The 20,175-nt window shown below is 36.7% G+C and overlaps 1 protein-coding gene across 1 annotated transcript in view; it reads left to right on the top strand.

Annotated features, from left to right (window-relative positions):
• Positions 1-266: 266 nt before the first annotated feature.
• Positions 267-20,175, top strand: part of LOC142358270 (uncharacterized) — a 40,687-nt gene continuing 20,778 nt past the window's right edge. The window contains exons 1-3 of the mRNA XM_075409704.1: positions 267-727; positions 16,379-16,508; positions 17,112-17,224. Of these exons, the coding sequence (XP_075265819.1) occupies positions 568-727; positions 16,379-16,508; positions 17,112-17,224 (403 nt within the window). The 5' untranslated portion in view covers positions 267-567. The remainder of the gene's footprint in view (positions 728-16,378; positions 16,509-17,111; positions 17,225-20,175) is intronic.

Here is a 20,175-nt window from a genome sequence, read left to right as displayed (position 1 = left end):
ATTCGCTCTTGAAATTGCAGCATTTTGAACTTGATTCCCAAAGACGGCAAGTATTATAGCCGTTCCCAAAAAATAGCTTCGGGGGTAGACGGTGTAAGAACCGAAAATTTATGATACTTAAGATTTTACTTTTTCTTTTTTTTGTTTATTTTCTTAATAACTGACATTTGTATGCATGTTTTGACACTATACTATGAAGACGATTTGTTTTACAACCACGCGCGTGCTGATCCGGAACGGACAAAAAAGCAAAAGCACAAAATATAAAACAACATGTGTACTATTCAAACAGACTTACACAGACATAAATTTTTCTCAAATGTTACAAATTACGCTTTGAATTTTGGTTATGGTTATCTTTTTGACCAATATTTCCATACGAGCACTCTAAACTATTACTCATAACTAAAATTGCATATTTCAACCTAATTTCAAAAGAAATTAAATTGTTGATTCAAGAATCAAAATATTGCTGAAATCAAACATCAGAACGATAAAGCGTGTTTTTTTTATTGTGTGTTGTGTTTTTATAGATTATTTTTAGCCTGAAATTCTGAAATTAAAAAAATGAGTGTTTTCTCTTTAAGAAATGCTAGAAGCGTACGATCGAGAGTATCAACCACTACTTTGTTTCAAACTATAATTGTAATTATTATTACTTTGTATTATTTAAGTTCTCGTATCTCAAACGATGTTCAGAAATCAAACGAAGAAAACCAAAAGCAAGGTGAGATTAGTTGAGGTGGAAAAATGATGGATATAATTTGCTCCCAAAATCTAGCTTTGTAATTTTTTTTAATTAATAAACAGAAGCCAAAAGAAATACAACGGGCTACGGTCCAAAAGAAGAGAGACGAGAGAACTCGGACTTTAACCTTTGCAAACAAAATTTCCAACCCTCCAACAGGAAAATGACAGCACAATTTAAACTTTTTAATTAAACAATGGATTGACAGAAGTTGGGTGCTACTGCAGCATCAAGGCATTAGTGCAAATAATGTGGACCTTTTCCTTGATACTGACTCAAGCTTCATTTAAATAGAAAACAAAAATTTTAGAAGTAGGGTTATGGTAGTTTCTAGGAAAAGATGCGCCTGCCAACTATGAGAGCATAATTGAAAGCCCGATGAAGAAGTTCTATATTTAATCATGTACAGAGTGCGCTGAAGACGGAAAATTAAAAAAAAACTAATTGTAAGAGATGTTTCAAAAAAGATTTACAACTAAACTGACTCCAATAAGAGCCAAAAGTTTTCATTTATCGAAAATAGGACAAGGAAAGATTATTTAAAAGGGGGAGCTCTTTGTGGTTAACAAACTAAAGAATTCTCGTCGCATTTCATTTGCATTCTGCTCCGACGATTAGTGCACCCGTGGTTGATACAGTTGAAACTCACAACAAACACGGCCCCTAAACTGCTTTAGAAAAATTGTTCATAGGTTTTGCCCACTCTTGTTCATTCTTTAGGTAGTCGCGAATTTGAGGAAAACAACCAAGAATAATATCAACATGAATGCATACATTGTATCTGGATGTGGTGACAATCTACTCGGTCTAATAAGGTTTTCAGCTCTAATTTATTTTTAAAGACAACTGGGTGTTTAAACTGGAGAAGCATAGAAACAAACAAATTGCGCAACCTCAATGTAGGCTTTAGAGCCAAGAAAAAATCGATGTAACAGGATCCCATTTCAACAACTGCGGCCGAATAGAAATTCCTTGTTGACAATGAACCCTGGGTTGTAACTGTTTTTTTTTGCGCCGCAACAGGACACAGCATTTTCTATCAAAAGTCACTATTTCAAAAACTTGAGTTGAAAAGGAGAACTAGAGTTGACAGACGCTCAGCTGATTGACTTCCAGAGCGAACAAACCTAGGAAGATAAAGAATTTAGCACTAATCTTCTGGGACTTCCGTTGATTGCCAAAATTCCGTGACATACGGAGAGTTCACAAGTATGAACATCTGAGTGATTGAAAAATCTGTCCAGTACAGTAGGACTTTACTGGATTGCAGCTCCGCTACACAGAGTTGACAAACTTCTCTGAGTTTTAACGGCGGAAATTCTATGGAAAAGTGTCAGAATTTTCATTTTTAAATTCAAGACCTGCTAACAAACGAATCTTACTACTATCAACACTTAGAGAAACAAAAGTAAACAATGAAAAAACAAAAACATTAGGACAAAAAACAGACTGAAATAATAATTATCTGTTAAGCATCAAGAAACTGAACACTCGAAAATTTTGTTAGCCTCAAAATGTCCGAAATATCCGACAGATTTGAACAGTGACATTTCGAAATTCAAGTCAACAGTTAGTATGAATTGCAGATAGAAATAAAACTCACAATGCATGTTGCCAATGTTATTGCAACTTCCAAGATGATTCAAAAACCGCCAAAACTGCAACAAAAACTTGACTCTCAACGTGAAACTTAGACGTGCTCTTTTAACAAATGATTAGACTAGAGATATGTTTTAAAACAAAATTTTGGCTACCATCCGCCTTGATAATAAGGACATAAAACATTCTGAATTAAATTTAATTTTTTTTGAAACAAAGATGGGGCATGAGCAGACCCCAAGACTAATATCCAAGACTACGACAGAGGAAGAGTTTCTTATTGCAGACGAGCCAACCAAAGACGAAGAGTTATTTTTTCAAGGGTTTTCAGACAGCCAAGAAGGCCTGACATTTTTTTGGTTACAGACGTCACCAAGAGATGATCGCCCGATGTTCCAGACGTCACCTTAGAAGTCCTTTCCCCGGTTAGACGTATCCAAAAAAAACGTGATTTTTTTGCGACAAAAAATCTCAAACACACAAAAATTGTCCCCTAACGAGCTTTTGGTTGATGGTTTATGAAAGAAATAGCCGTGAGCAACTACAAGTCAGCAATAAACGATAAAAAAACACAAATTGCCCGATAAAACGATATAGCGTTTTTTGCATCGGAAAAACTCAAAAACAGTTTTCTCAATTTGTCGCAAAAAATCTACATGAAAGTAAAATTTTTATTTGGATAGAACTTTTCAGTTGGACTTAAAATCAACTTTATTTTGGTTGAACACCTTATGTGAAACTTTTGCTCAAAAAATGAGAAAGTCGCAAAAGTGCTTTTTTGAGCGTCAAAAATCAAAAAACGTTTTTCTAACGTTTTAATGAAAACTTTTTATTAAATCCAAAAACCCATTGATTAGCCCCCCTGGGTTCGTTGGAAAAGAAGCTTCAAAATCAGTTTATCGATTTTGCAATTTTGTAAAGAAGCAACTCAATTTTGACAAAAATTGCTTCCTTGACTACAAAAAATCAAAAAACGTTTTTCTAACGTTTTAGGGAAAACCTTTTAATAAATCCAAAAAACCCATTGATTAGCCCCCCTGGGTTTGTTGGAAAATAAGCTTCAAAATCAGTTTATCGATTTCGATATATTGTAAAGAAGCAACTCAATTTTGACAAAAATTGCTTCTTTGAATCAAAAAATTCAAAAAACGTTTTCCTAACGTTTTGAATAAAACATTTAATAGTTCCACTGAAACCCAATAATTAGCCCCACTGGTTTTGTTGAAAAACAAGCTTCAAAATCAGTTCATTGAATATACAAACTTATAGAGAGGCAACTTGAAACTTGCAAATTTGCTTCTTTTACTTAAAAAACTCAAAAAACATTTTTCTAATGTTTATTGGAAATTTTCAGTAGATAACAAGAAAACGTTCGAAATAGCTCTTTCTGTTTGTTTGAAAACAATCTGAAATTTTTTTTTCATCCCCTTGCAAAACCGCAAAGAAGCAACAGAATGTGGCAAAATTGTTTCTCTGTTATAAAAAAATTAAAAAACGTTTTTTTTCTTATTAAAGAAAAAAATTATTCAATTTTCAAAAAAAGAGCTATTTTATATACCTCCGCAGTTCACTAAAAAACAAGCTGAAAAACTATATAACCAGTCTGCAAAACCGAAAAGAACAGACAGAAAATTACTGAAAAAGTTTCTGACAAAAAAACCTATAAAGAGGTTTGTGTTTTCTTTGATCTTAATTGCATACTACTAGCCGCGAGCCTAGTTAATGGGATAGTATGCTTTCCTAGGAAAACCCGACGTTTACACTTATTTTGATTTCATTTTGCATACCACTAGCCGCGCATCTAGTTAATTGAATAGTATACACTGAAAATACCTTCTCAAGAGAAATAAAAAGAGAAGATAAGATCTCTTTTCCTTTTTTCTCAAAAAGAAGTAAATCAAAAGCTCTCGAATAATTCCCCACTCAAATTCATTCACGCATATAGTCCCTTTAAGTTGGAAAACTCAAACGTCTCTTCTTTTTTGTCCGCGGTCTCAGAAGTTGCCGAAAGAAGTCCCTTTTCCCCCTTTGGTCTCAGTAGTCACCAGTAGTCTCAGTAGTGTGTGTGTTTCCATTGGGTCCCAGTAGTCACCAAAGTAAAGATGAACAACTCATAGGTGGTAGATAATATCCAGAATTAAATACAAGCAGTTTAATGGTAGCAGTTGTCCTTAACTTCAGAAGAATCGCAAAACAGAGTTTCTTGGAAAAGAGCTTCAAAGTAGACCCAGCTTTTAAGCAACCAGTTTTCTCTGCTTGTCTGTAGCTCACGTTGCCTGGTCGCACCGCATTTTAAATTTAAAAAAAATTAACTTATTTTGAAGAAGTATCAATATAGATTTAGTTTGTTTGGTTTTAGGTTTTATTTGTTCCTAAAAATCCACACACAAAAAAAAAGAAAGTAAAATTTTTTTCTGTTACCTTGATTGCGATTAAAGGAGAACTAAAACTTACAGCAGAATTTTTGCGAAGTCATATATGTAAAAAAAATTGAAAGCAATTATTTGGTCCTGTTCAACAAATCAACGGTACACACGCGCGAACGCTTAGTTTTTCCCTTTTTGAAGCAAATTTTTAGCTAGATTTAGCACCAAAAAAAACACCTTTGGGATTCCTGTTTTTGTGAAAAGTTGCGCCGCTACTTTTGAACGAAAAGAGCTAGGTTGATTAGCCTACACAAAACTTAAAAGGTTGTTTAATTTACCAAAAAAGTCGTCGCTCAGTAAATTTTGAGCCATTTTTAACTTTACTTTACATACGACAGAGCCATTACGAGTTGACTACAGCCGGTTCATCAAGATGACAAAAGAAAACAGCCAGAAGCTGCAATACGCATTGAACAAGTTCAAAATGACTGAGCTCAACATGAAAAATTAGCTTGATCTCTTACAGACATCCCTTGAGCAGAGAAAAAGCGTCCGCACTCCTTCTTTGTTGATCAACAAAATCAAGGAGAGCGTTGAAGAGCTTGAGACAAACCTTGACAGCATCATGATGGAAAAAGTAAGCTCTAGTAGCATAAACTCAGTCATGAAACGTCAATCGAACTTGATCTCTCGTCTAGAAAAATTGGAACTAGAAGTCAACAGTCTCGACGATGATGATCAATTGAGTCAATCATCAACTCGAGTGCGCGATGACATCAGCAGCGTCTCACAGTCCTCAAAAAGACAGCTGGAGTCACATCAATTGACACCAGTTTCCCAAAACTCAGACCAAAACAACTTAACAGTAAAGAACCCTGCCAGCGATGTCTCCCCTCCAGTGCCCCCTAGACCGGCGAAACCATCGTTTTTCCTTCCACAAGGAGAAAATAAACCCAACCTTCTCTCCAAATTCCTTCAGAGCAACAGACAAATTGCGCAGTATACTAGAGAATTGACTGAAGAATCAGTAAAAATTTTACGACGGTTGAACACATAAATCAATCAATGTCGTTGTTAGCAGCCCCAACACCAGCATTTTTTTGCGACAAAAAATCTCAAACACACAAAAATTGTCCCCTAACGAGCTTTTGGTTGATGGTTTATGAAAGAAATAGCCGTGAGCAACTACAAGTCAGCAATAAACGATAAAAAAACACAAATTGCCCGATAAAACGATATAGCGTTTTTTGCATCGGAAAAACTCAAAAACAGTTTTCTCAATTTGTCGCAAAAAATCTACATGAAAGTAAAATTTTTATTTGGATAGAACTTTTCAGTTGGACTTAAAATCAACTTTATTTTGGTTGAACACCTTATGTGAAACTTTTGCTCAAAAAATGAGAAAGTCGCAAAAGTGCTTTTTTGAGCGTCAAAAATCAAAAAACGTTTTTCTAACGTTTTAATGAAAACTTTTTATTAAATCCAAAAACCCATTGATTAGCCCCCCTGGGTTCGTTGGAAAAGAAGCTTCAAAATCAGTTTATCGATTTTGCAATTTTGTAAAGAAGCAACTCAATTTTGACAAAAATTGCTTCCTTGACTACAAAAAATCAAAAAACGTTTTTCTAACGTTTTAGGGAAAACCTTTTAATAAATCCAAAAAACCCATTGATTAGCCCCCCTGGGTTTGTTGGAAAATAAGCTTCAAAATCAGTTTATCGATTTCGATATATTGTAAAGAAGCAACTCAATTTTGACAAAAATTGCTTCTTTGAATCAAAAAATTCAAAAAACGTTTTCCTAACGTTTTGAATAAAACATTTAATAGTTCCACTGAAACCCAATAATTAGCCCCACTGGTTTTGTTGAAAAACAAGCTTCAAAATCAGTTCATTGAATATACAAACTTATAGAGAGGCAACTTGAAACTTGCAAATTTGCTTCTTTTACTTAAAAAACTCAAAAAACATTTTTCTAATGTTTATTGGAAATTTTCAGTAGATAACAAGAAAACGTTCGAAATAGCTCTTTCTGTTTGTTTGAAAACAATCTGAAATTTTTTTTCATCCCCTTGCAAAACCGCAAAGAAGCAACAGAATGTGGCAAAATTGTTTCTCTGTTATAAAAAAATTAAAAAACGTTTTTTTTCTTATTAAAGAAAAAAATTATTCAATTTTCAAAAAAAGAGCTATTTTATATACCTCCGCAGTTCACTAAAAAACAAGCTGAAAAACTATATAACCAGTCTGCAAAACCGAAAAGAACAGACAGAAAATTACTGAAAAAGTTTCTGACAAAAAAACCTATAAAGAGGTTTGTGTTTTCTTTGATCTTAATTGCATACTACTAGCCGCGAGCCTAGTTAATGGGATAGTATGCTTTCCTAGGAAAACCCGACATTTACACTTATTTTGATTTCATTTTGCATACCACTAGCCGCGCATCTAGTTAATTGAATAGTATACACTGAAAATACCTTCTCAAGAGAAATAAAAAGAGAAGATAAGATCTCTTTTCCTTTTTTCTCAAAAAGAAGTAAATCAAAAGCTCTCGAATAATTCCCCACTCAAATTCATTCACGCATATAGTCCCTTTAAGTTGGAAAACTCAAACGTCTCTTCTTTTTTGTCCGCGGTCTCAGAAGTTGCCGAAAGAAGTCCCTTTTCCCCCTTTGGTCTCAGTAGTCACCAGTAGTCTCAGTAGTGTGTGTGTTTCCATTGGGTCCCAGTAGTCACCAAAGTAAAGATGAACAACTCATAGGTGGTAGATAATATCCAGAATTAAATACAAGCAGTTTAATGGTAGCAGTTGTCCTTAACTTCAGAAGAATCGCAAAACAGAGTTTCTTGGAAAAGAGCTTCAAAGTAGACCCAGCTTTTAAGCAACCAGTTTTCTCTGCTTGTCTGTAGCTCACGTTGCCTGGTCGCACCGCATTTTAAATTTAAAAAAAATTAACTTATTTTGAAGAAGTATCAATATAGATTTAGTTTGTTTGGTTTTAGGTTTTATTTGTTCCTAAAAATCCACACACAAAAAAAAGAAAGTAAAATTTTTTTCTGTTACCTTGATTGCGATTAAAGGAGAACTAAAACTTACAGCAGAATTTTTGCGAAGTCATATATGTAAAAAAAATTGAAAGCAATTATTTGGTCCTGTTCAACAAATCAACGGTACACACGCGCGAACGCTTAGTTTTTCCCTTTTTGAAGCAAATTTTTAGCTAGATTTAGCACCAAAAAAAACACCTTTGGGATTCCTGTTTTTGTGAAAAGTTGCGCCGCTACTTTTGAACGAAAAGAGCTAGGTTGATTAGCCTACACAAAACTTAAAAGGTTGTTTAATTTACCAAAAAAGTCGTCGCTCAGTAAATTTTGAGCCATTTTTAACTTTACTTTACATACGACAGAGCCATTACGAGTTGACTACAGCCGGTTCATCAAGATGACAAAAGAAAACAGCCAGAAGCTGCAATACGCATTGAACAAGTTCAAAATGACTGAGCTCAACATGAAAAATTAGCTTGATCTCTTACAGACATCCCTTGAGCAGAGAAAAAGCGTCCGCACTCCTTCTTTGTTGATCAACAAAATCAAGGAGAGCGTTGAAGAGCTTGAGACAAACCTTGACAGCATCATGATGGAAAAAGTAAGCTCTAGTAGCATAAACTCAGTCATGAAACGTCAATCGAACTTGATCTCTCGTCTAGAAAAATTGGAACTAGAAGTCAACAGTCTCGACGATGATGATCAATTGAGTCAATCATCAACTCGAGTGCGCGATGACATCAGCAGCGTCTCAAAGTCCTCAAAAAGACAGCTGGAGTCACATCAATTGACACCAGTTTCCCAAAACTCAGACCAAAACAACTTAACAGTAAAGAACCCTGCCAGCGATGTCTCCCCTCCAGTGCCCCCTAGACCGGCGAAACCATCGTTTTTCCTTCCACAAGGAGAAAATAAACCCAACCTTCTCTCCAAATTCCTTCAGAGCAACAGACAAATTGCGCAGTATACTAGAGAATTGACTGAAGAATCAGTAAAAATTTTACGACGGTTGAACACATAAATCAATCAATGTCGTTGTTAGCAGCCCCAACACCAGCATCAACCCTATTATTCAGAGCAAACATTCAAGACAGATTTGTCTTGAGTAATCTTCAATCCCCAGAACACAACGTTGTTCTCAGAGAGCAAGAGAACACTTTCAACCAGTTTCCTTCAATTCAACAACCCTCCATTCCAATGAATCAAACTGCAGTCTTATTTCCTGTTGAATCTATTGATAACCAGCCGGATTTGATTCACTCATCAATTGGAGAATTGAACCAGTTCTCTAGTTCAAAGCTGATCACATTGCCCGAAATGCCAATGAATCAACCAGCAAATGCCACAGTTAGACCAAAAGAAAAGTCTTCTGTTCCCTTAAATAACAAAAGAGAAGATCAAAGCATACAACGTCTTGCATTAGATTTACAAATTTCACTTCAACATAACTGCTCAGTTAACAAAACCAATACATACCAAACATCAAGTTCATGCAGTTTGAATGAGCAAATGCTAGTGACAAATGAGACCACGCCAAATCCATATTGTTACGAAGACAGTCGTCACAATCCCCTACATTTTGACAACAATCAAAGTGCAACTGCTCAAATTGTTTCAAACACTCAATTTTTAGCTGTTCCAGTAAGTGAAAACCAGAACAGCGGAAAATTGGCGTCAGCAATATCGTTACCAACAGTAGCGCAAACTAACGTTTCCCAACAATTTCAGAACACACTTTACCCAACTGGAGTTCATTTTAGCAATGAAAATCGAACGGAAGAACCAAACGATTGAATTGTTTTCCCCTCCAATACAACACTCAACAGCCAAGGTACCAACCTTGACTGCTGTACATTATCTCAGCCACCAAATTGTCCGCTTACTCCGGAAAATCCTTTTACAAACTACAAAACAGCCATTCTTCCCCCCTTTACTCAACATATTAGCCAACCAAACATTTCGGGAAATTCGAAACAAATTCCAAATTGTTCTTTTTCTTAAAAGCAACTGTTTCAGCCACGAATTGAAATACAAACAGAAACAATCCCGTTTGAAAATAATTTTAATTTACAAAGCACAAACAAAAATTCCATTAAACTTCCACCAATAACAATATCAAATTTCAATGGAAACCACTGAAATACCATGAGTGGCTAAACAATTTTTTCAACCTAGATCACAATAATACTAGCCTTACGGATACACACCGTATAACATACTTACAGAACTCGGTCGTAGGAAAAGCCAAAGAAAAAATTCAAGCCTACTCGTGTGACCCAGCTTTCTACGCGATTGCTTTGAAAGAGCTCATGGATCACTTTGGAGATCCCAGCACTGTTGTGAATGCTTTCATCAATCAACTGGAAGCCTGGTGTCCCAACAATGACTACAACAAACAGAGTTTCGTATCTTTTGCTTCTTTTCTCAAACGATTAGTGCAAGCTTTTGGAAATTTAGGCTTCAAAGCCGACTTGCAAAGTTCAACATTGATGAAAAAGGCACAAGAAAAAATTCCATATAAAATTCTGATAAAATAGACAGAGTATACAATAACATCAATTGGAAATCAACCAACCGTCTCTGATTTTCAGAAGTGGCTTGATGTACAGGCCCAAGTATACGACAAAATCAACAGAGAAAATGTTCATAAGCTGTTTAAAAATTGGAACACTTTCGGTCAAAACAGTAATAGCATTAGCAGAAATAACAACAACAATGATAATAGGAACATCAATGCTATGAATCAATTTTATAATAACTCACAAAACAATTGGAAACCGAATTCATTGCACTCAAGTCGCATGGTCAAACCAGCATGGTCAACCACCCTTTCCTCCGCGTAAAGATGCTGATCAGTCAACCAAGTCTTGCGAGAAATGCAAAGGAAGTCACATACTCGCAACATGCCCTGAATACCAAAAACGTGCGCCAGACCAAAGGTATGGCATTGTGAGCAAGAACAATCTTTGATCGAACTGTTTAAGCAACAAACACTTTAAGCAGTCATGTCCGTCCACAAAACGATGCCAAACATGTAATGGATTTCACCACACATATTTGCATGACCCTTCGAAACAAGTTAAGCGGCCCACCGCTGCCTTCTCAACAAGCAATCCCAATCAGCCGACAGAAAATCTAGCAAGCCCCCAAACACAGCCATCCTTTCAACAACAAAATCAAAACAAAAGTACTGACACTGTCAGCAGTACAAAGAGCCAGCAGACTAGATACGGTCAATCGTTTTCTGGTAAAAGACAACCACAGCAACAAAATATTCAAGGCGCCCGTTCGAATGCTTCCAATCCGACCCAAAACTTCAGTATCAACCCAAATACAATTCCTCCTCCTGAATGGTATGAACAACTACAAATAATACCAGTTTCATTTGTAAACGGAAGTAAAACGTTTGATACCTACGCCTTGATTGATCCCGGAAGCTAGTTCACCTTCCTGCTGGATGAAGTTACTAGCTTTCTTGAGCTTCCCTGCGAAGCACAAGCATCAACAACTCAGCAGTACCTAAACACTGAACATGAAATGCCACTGTCCAAAACTAGTGAAACAGTGACAGTAACGCCTTATGACAAAATCAATCAACACTTCAGCATTGCAAGAGTCTATAGCACGCCATGTCTCAATGTATCACCCGCTAACGTTCTTGAACTCAATCAATTATGCGACACCTTCAAGGAATTTAGTCACATTTGTTTCCCTGACATAGCCAACGGTGCAATAGGCGCCCTTCCTAGTGTCAATACGTTTGCCTTCACATACCCAGTCGACGTAATCCAAGTTAGCAAAAAGCGTCCATTCGGTGTAAAAACAAAGCTTGGTTGGACTCTCGCTGGAGAGTACGAGCTATCTCCTAAAACAATGAACGCAAACAAGCCCACTCGCCAACCATTCATTTACCATGTCTGCGGGAAAAACATTGAAGAAGAACCATTGGACGAATTGGTTCAAAGATTCTGGAAAGAAGAAGCTGAAGGTATATTTCCGCGAACAAAATGAAGACAGCTCACTAGACCAATTAGCAGTGCAACAATGGAAAACTCAATCTGTCACAACGGTGAAAGATATCAGATTGGCCTTCCTTGGAAATCTGTAAAGAAACTCCAGAATAACTATTTCTCAGCAGTCAGTCAACTAAAAAGTCTACAAAAATGACTACAAAACGATCCCGGTCTCAATTAGAAGTACAACCAGACACTCCAAACAGACTTGGATAAAAATTTTGTCAAGCCAGTCGAAATGCAAGCACCACCCCCAGAGACAATATGGTACTTGACTCATCATCCAGTCACTAATCCAAACAAACCCGGAAAAGTGAGAAGAGTTGCCAACGCAGCATCAAAATTCCGCGGTGAATCACAACTCAATTCTTCTAACTGGTCCTGATTTGCTAAATAACTTAGTTGGAGTGCTGTTGAGATTCAGAGAACACCCGGTTGCTGTTTTGTCAGACATCGAAGGAATGTTATGCAGATTGCCGTTAGACAAGAAGACCAGTCTGCTCTTCGTTTCCTTTGGATGATAGACAACTCCAATCGACAATTCCAATTCACTAGATTAATCTTTGGCGCAGCATGTTCACCATTTTGCGCAATTTATGTGCTGAATAAATGTGCAGAAGACAACAAAGGTGAATTTCCAGCCACCTTTAACGCTATTAAACACCACTTTTATATGGATGACTACATCCAGTCCCTGCCAACAATTTCAGAAGCCAAAGAAGTCATATCACAGACAACAAGATGCCTGAAAAATGGTGGCTTCAGGTTGACAAAATTTGTTTCGAACGAACCAGATGTACTCGCTGAAATCTCCTCCGACGACAAAGACGAAACAAAAGAGATCATAAGAGTCCTTGGTCAAAAACGGAACATAACAACTGACAATTTTGTCATGGTTCCCCTACAGCAATTTCCTGAAGATGCAACAGTGTACACACAACGGAAAATATTCAGTTTGGTATCTTCAATCTTCGATCCCGTCGGTCTGCTGTCTTCCCTGACAATTAGAATCAAAATAGTTTTGCAGCAGATCTGGAAACTTTGAAGAAAATGGGATGATTTGATACCACATGAACTACATCATGACCTCCAGAAAGCTCTAAACAGCTACTTTACCATGCCCGAAATCCGAATACCAAGAACTGTTCACAATTTCAGTAAAATCACAAGCAGCCAACTTCATATATTTGTGGATGCCTCAATGGCAGCTATGGCAGCCGTTGCTTACCTCCGTACAACCAATAGTCAAACCACTCCGCCAAAAGCATGTTTTCTCATGGGAAAATGCAAAGTTGCTCCCATTAAACAAATAAGTGTGCCAAAAATGGAACTAGAAGCCGCTGTTATAGGAGTGCACCTTCTAAAACTGATCCAACGAGAAATGACACTGACATTCGACCAAAATTTTCTCTGGTCCGACAGTTAAGTAGTTTTGGACTGGATATCCTCAAATAAGAAGCAAAACGTTTTTGTTTCAAAAAGATTGCGAGAAATTCATAAAAGTTCTTCACCCCAGCAATGGCATCACATTTCAACTTATCCCAATCCCGCCGATCACGGAACTCGCGGTCTTGAGACAAACGAAATTCAGCAGAAATGGTTAGATCCACCCCAATTTCTTTGCCAAAGCGAGTCGACGTGGAATCAGATAAACAAACCACGCGCAAGGTGTGCGGCAGTCACGAGAAGTCCCAAGACAATTAAACCTTTAGTCGATCCGAGTAAATTCTCAACACGGAACAAACTTCTTCTGACAGTTGCAACAGTTTTCAACCTAATTAATCGTGCAAAGAAAATGCGAACGACCAATCACCAAAACACAACTGAAGACATTCAATTATCAAGAAATCATCTCCTGAAATTATCTCAGGACAGTTTTTTTTCCATTCGACCGTTAATTCCTTACAACGTGGAATGAAACTATATTCTAAGTGCAAAATACGATGCTTAAATCCGCTGTTGGATGAGGACGGATCACTCAGATCTTGTGGTCGATTGCAGTATGCACCAACACAATTGGATTTGGAAAAACGTCCAATAATTTTGCACGCCAAGGACAAAATTGTTCGTTTGTACTTGGAACATGCCTATCAAATATGTATTCACCAGTCCACAGAACCAACAAAAGCATTCATTCAACAACGTTACCATGTGATTGGCCTTCCGAAAGCGTTAGCAAGCGTGCGGTTTCATTGTTTCTTATGTCGACGCTTTGACACGAAAAACATTCAACCAATTATGGCACCATTACCTAGTTTTCGTTTTCCAACAGCAAAAACACAGTTCCCCTTTGCTAATTCTGGTGTAGATTTCTTTGGACCCTTCTACATCGAAGATTCCAAAGGCATTTTAGAAAAACATTTACATGCATGGTGACGCGAGCAGTTCACTTAAAAACGTGTCAAGACCTCAATACAGATACGTTTCTCAATGCCTTCAGAAGATTTTGCAGTCGTCGATGCCAGCCCCAACTTCTCTACAGCGACAACGGGAAAACTTTCGTTGGCGCTTCTGAAGAACTGAAGAAAACTGTTAAAGCCTTGGACAATGACAGAATCTACAAAGCTTTAGCAGTAGCCAATACAACGCGGAAATTCAATCCCCCATACGGCCCTCATTTTGGAGGTGCCTGAGAGCGTTTGATCCTGAGCGCCAAAAGAACGCTCCTCCTCATTCTAGGATCCAGAAGACTCTTTTTTGACACTTTCCTAACAATTATGGTGGAAACAGAATCAATCCTCAACTCCAGACCGCTGACTAACGTTGCTGAGCAGCCTGACAACGAGGAACCTTTGACTCCAAACCACTTTCTTATCCAGCGTCCCTTCAATAGCTTGTCACCAGGACAATTTGAGACCAGCAACCTGCAAGCTTGAAGACATGGAAGAACACGCAGAAGCTGATGAACCATATATGGCGACGCTTGGTGAAAGAGTATCTGCCAACGCTTAGCCGACGGTCGAAATGGTCAAACAACAACAATCGACCTCTCAAAGTGGACGACATTGTTTGGGTGTTGAAAGACCAAACACCAAGAGGCATTTGGCCACTGGGAAGGGTCATGGAGACAACGCCAGAACGAGATGGAGAAACACGAGTCGTAAAGGTAAAAACGGCTTAGGGCACGTTCGTTCGCCCCGTTTCCGGTCACGCGTTTTTTCTCCGTAGTTTTTTTTCGATTTTTCTCGCTCCGGTTTTAGGCAACGTGAGTTACCCCTTTCCCACAAATTGATGTACTGACCATATTGACAACATTTCAGCCTACAGTTTCAGAGCCAATTTCAAAGAAGATGACAAAAGACTTCAATCAATTGATGCCTCCGAAAACCCTTGATGCCCCCTTTGTGCCCTTGCAGCATGTTGCCAATGTTATTGCAACTTTCAAGATGATTCAAAAACCGCCAAAATTGCAACAAAAACTTGACTCTTTTGTCCAACAACGTGAAACTTAGACGTGCTCTTTTAACAAATGATTAGACTAGAGATATGTTTTAAAACAATGGAAGTAAAATCAAAGTTGGAAAATAATTAATCGGTGCTGAATATGGCGTCGCTTGGCCGAAAATGACTTAAGCTGCAAATAAAACATTTTCCGGATCAAAATTTTATATAAAATGTCGCTGTCGTTCGCGGCCTTGTTTTATGATGAGAGTTGTAAACTTGGTTGGAAATAGGGACAGTAACCGGACCTAGTTCCCATTTTCTTAGAATTTGAAAACATCCGTTGCTTTAGTCCACCGTCTCAGTTATTGAGCAGGCATGAACAACAATGGCAAAACCTTGTCAACGCTTGCCACCACTGTTTACAATACCTTTATTTTTGTCCACGGTATGATATGTTATTTCTAGTTCTAATTACACCCTAATCAAAGAAAAACTTGCCGGTCAAAATTTTAAGAAATCATCAAATTCTTGTTGTGGGCTATGAAAACACTTAACAATTATTCAACAATCAATATCAAGGCGCACAAGAGCATTTAAGTATTTGAAAAGGGTCTCACGTAATTGCTAAATAATTTCGAGCAACTAAGTTTTTCGGCCAACTAAAGAGTTTTGTGAGGATCATACTGCTCAAGATCGTGGGCAATGGCTATCTTATCGCTGAGTACATGAAGGTAAATTCCATGGTTACATGAAAGTACAAGTGGTAAATTCCATGCTTTTTCGTCACTGTTGTCCGCGGTTAACGTATCAAGTTTCGGAACCGACTTACACAAAAATTATGTAACGAGGTCTTTCATTATCGTCCAACAAAATTCTTCAAAGCCTCAAAAATACAAAATGTACCATTTGTAAACTTAATGGAAGCAGAAAAAATGGTTTTGAGCGATTTTAATCCAGCTAACTCTTTCACTCTTCTCCCCTTGAGCAAAATGGGATTTAATATCTTCTATTGACGTGCTGTTTCACACACACACACACACACACACACACACACAGACACAGACACACACACACACACACACACACACACACACACAAACACACAGACACAGACACAGACACACACACACACACACACACACACACACACACACACAACAAGTGACTTGCAGGGGCAGTAGTAAGATGACTCTATTTATATTTTTAATTTTCCGGGAGCTGCAGCAGTAAATGAAGACGCAAACAGACACCAACAAGAAGATGAACGAATCAAACAGGATGAGATAGAGTATGATGAGAATGAACAGCTGAAGCGGGTCAAATTTCCAACCAAAGTAGTCTTGCAGGGATTCAGGTAATTAAAAAGAACGCTCACAGATGATTGACTAAATAGAACGGCCATATTTTCCTTTTTTGATTTTTTTATTAAGGGATGTTAAGCCCATCCAACTGGTTAAATACTTGTTGAAAAACGGAGAGATTATAGATCCCAAGAATTTTCGGATTTTTCCTATTGTTGTAACCCCCCCCCCCTTACTGGTCATAAATAACGCTTAGCCTCCTCCCCCAATAATATCTTAAATATACCATAATGGGTCTGTAATATTATTTTTGGGGGGGGGGGCTATAATGCGAAAGACATTTTTATGCTTAAAAAGGTGTGTTGTTGTTGCTCCAGTAATTATTCCTGAAAAAATTAAAATGAGCAAGGATTCGGGCTGGGTGTGTGGAAGGACGGAATGCGCTGAAAGCCGAGATTAATAATAGTTCACCGCATTCACTATTGTTTTTTTACCGCAATTATCTGTAACATTACGATATTTTCCATTAATACTCTACCCGGGTGGGCCATTTACCCGTTCGTCTACTAATCTCATTTCCTCTACCCAGAAATCATTACCAATCAAACACGATTTTGGACAATTTCATTTGGCCAGATTATATTTGAATGTTCTAGAACTTCGTTCGCCCGGTCTCTCGGCGCACACTTGCAAAGTCCTGGATACGAGAAAAGTTTTTTCTTGTTCGACGCTGCAAATAAAGAGGACTTGAAGAGATTCTACGACAAAGGTCAGTTAAAAGAGAAACTGTTTTGGCTTCTCCTAAAAACGTTCATCCCTACCCCATAAAAGGTCTCAGGCCAAAAAAAACCAATAGCAAGTACCAATTGTGGCAAAATTTTCAAAATATACCAAAAATTTTACGCTATTGTTGAATTTACCAGAACACAAAATTAGAATAATAAAGCATAGTTACCTTTTAGATTTACCTAAGTTCTGAATGTAAGACTAGTTCATTTGGCCATGCCTCGTGGACTACCGTCATGCCTCAGTTTCTCGCGTGACATAATATGGAACTTTTACAGCCGAATATGAGGTTGAGTTATCCACGTAAGTATGATAAAACATGCTTGTTATATAGATTATTAATTTGCAATCGGATAATTGATCCGAAACATGAAAGGGATTAAATCGAATTTTTGAGTAAATTTAATCCTTAATGGTGGCGAAGCGGGTTACATCAATTTACCCAACTTAATTTTACTTAAAGCCTTTTTACCCAATGCCAACTTACACAATGCTCTTTCATCTTTTCGTTAAATTATCCGATGTTCGGTTGTGATAGTTTCATATCAAGAAGTCCCATTTATTTACTTAGTCCGCTAAAAAGTTGTTCTGGAAATTTTAACAATAGGGTAAACTGAAGTCGACATTTGGTAAAATGGGAGTCCGGACAAAATAGTCCCAGGCTAAACAGTCCCAGACAAAACAGTCCTAAATTTAAAAAAATTACCAGAAAAAAAACAATCCCAGACAAAATAGTCCAATATAAGCAGACAAAATAGTCTCAGACAAAATAGTCCCGAATGAATATCGAAACAATTGTAATTAAACTCTACAAGTAATTAACAAACGAAATATGTAAGTTAAACATCTGAATTCATTGTTTTTAATTGATATGAACTAAGATTAACACCAAACTCTTGGTTTAAAATACATAATTAGGCAAACAAGCTATATTGTAATCGGCTTAAAATTTGGTCAGCGTCAAACAATCATATGAATAACTTAAAGAAATTCCTTGTTAATAGGTGTTCACATGTTTAACTCTATGTTTAGTTGGGACTATTATGTCTGGGACTGTTTTGTTGACTTTTTCGGGACCCATTTTGAGCGGGACTGTTTTGTCTGGGAACTTTTATATGTTCGGGACTGTTTTGCACGGGACTGTTTTGTCTGGGACTGTTTTCTCTGTTCACTGGTAAAGTGGTTATGGGTAAAATGGAACGTTGTGTATAATGGCATTGGGTAAAAAGGAATTAGGTAAATTGTCGTGACAGCGACGAAGCAAAATGCAGCAACGCAAAGACATCATGAGCTATTTTTGGACAATCGAAAGGTTAATGGATGAGATATAACAAAAACCAAAAAAAATCAAAAGTTAATTCGTATGTTTGTTAAAACAAATTTTAAGAGAACAAGAATAAGAAATTATTAGTCATTTTTTTGGTATTGCAGATGTTTGTATGGTTCTTGAATAATGAAGCAAACAACTGCACAAGGCCGTGATAGCGTTTCAAATTATAGTAACAATAACAAAAATCTTATAGCAGTGAAAAAAACACTTCTTACATTAAGAAAAAACGAATCCCAATATAGTTTCAACTTTAAAAATAAGAAGTTTTCCAATTTTGTTAAAACAAAAAGGTGACCTGATGAGTTCACTACATAAAATTGTTTAGGGGCATTTCTGGGATGAAAATTAAAGCAAAAATAGCACTTTGAAATGTTTGAAATTAGACAAGGCAAACTAATACCTTTAATTGTTACACAATTTATTTTCCAATACCCATTTTATAATTATTCCTGACGTCTTTTGTCAGGTCAATGAACAAATCAGCAGCTTTAAAATAATTAAGGAACATTTAGTGAGGTATTTTCAAGATGTTAATCCTGTTTCCAATATGCATCAAGGAAAAAAGATTTTATCTGCATAGTTTGTCTTTTTTCAGAAATATAGTTTTCAAGGTATAGTATTTTCTGGAACTAAAACTTGAAGATCAATTTTGAGGGAAATTTAAACCAGAGAAATATACAGATTTTTCAACGCCGGGATATAAGTTAATTTGAAAAGTATTTTATTCGGAAATTGTTTTCTCAGTTTCAGATTGTTTATACTTATGTCCGATTGCACGCTCTTATTATAATTCCCACTCTAAAATTTTAAAATAACTTAGTTTATATCCAGCGCTTTGCCACTCTTATAATCTTGTACTCGGAACAATTTTATGAAAGTGTTTTTTGTCAAAAAAGAAAACTGTCGCCAACACTAAACGTTTAGTGCTTGAGTATAGTAATTTTTGAACTAAAATAGCACTCCACTGAATGTGAGCTATATATCTGTTTAACCACAAATACTGTAAGATTACATTAGAAAAGTTAGAGTCCTGAAATCTCATCAACAGATGTCGTTGCATTCATCTAATGCACTGTATTGCCCAACTCAACAAAAAAATTTAAAATTTCGCTCATTTGATTGAATTACGATTTATAAAAATCAACATTATTATAATTGGCCCGAAAACTGTTCTATTTTTTTGTCTTGTTTCACTACTTTTTCTGTGCAGATAAGAAATGAAGTCATCATTCGATAAAAAAATTTTAAATGACATTGAATCTCTGAACCAAAATTTTGTTGGCTCTCTATACATATATACAATTGGTGAACAACAATTTGGTAAAAAAAAGTTTAATACACATTGAGAAATCGTTTGAGCTTAAAATTACTGTTGAGAAAAAAGTTCTTGTTAAACCTGATTATTCTATCTCATTGTATTAAAAACTTTTTTTTGCCCCAGACGCTCTCAGCCAAAACATTGTTGGCTCTCTTTTCTCTCTCTCTCTCTCTCTCTCTCTCTCTCTGAATCTCTCTCTCTCTCTCTCTCTCTTCTTCTTCTTCTTCTTCTTCTTCTTCTTCTTCTTCTATCTTGCTCTCTTTCTCTCTTTCTCTCTCTCTCTCTC

This window comes from Convolutriloba macropyga, unplaced genomic scaffold (assembly GCF_964194025.1).
Source record: "Convolutriloba macropyga unplaced genomic scaffold, txConMacr16.3 SCAFFOLD_1637, whole genome shotgun sequence".
In the NCBI taxonomy this organism is placed as follows: Eukaryota; Metazoa; Xenacoelomorpha; order Acoela; family Convolutidae; genus Convolutriloba; species Convolutriloba macropyga.
This window is presented reverse-complemented; position numbering and strand designations above follow the sequence as displayed.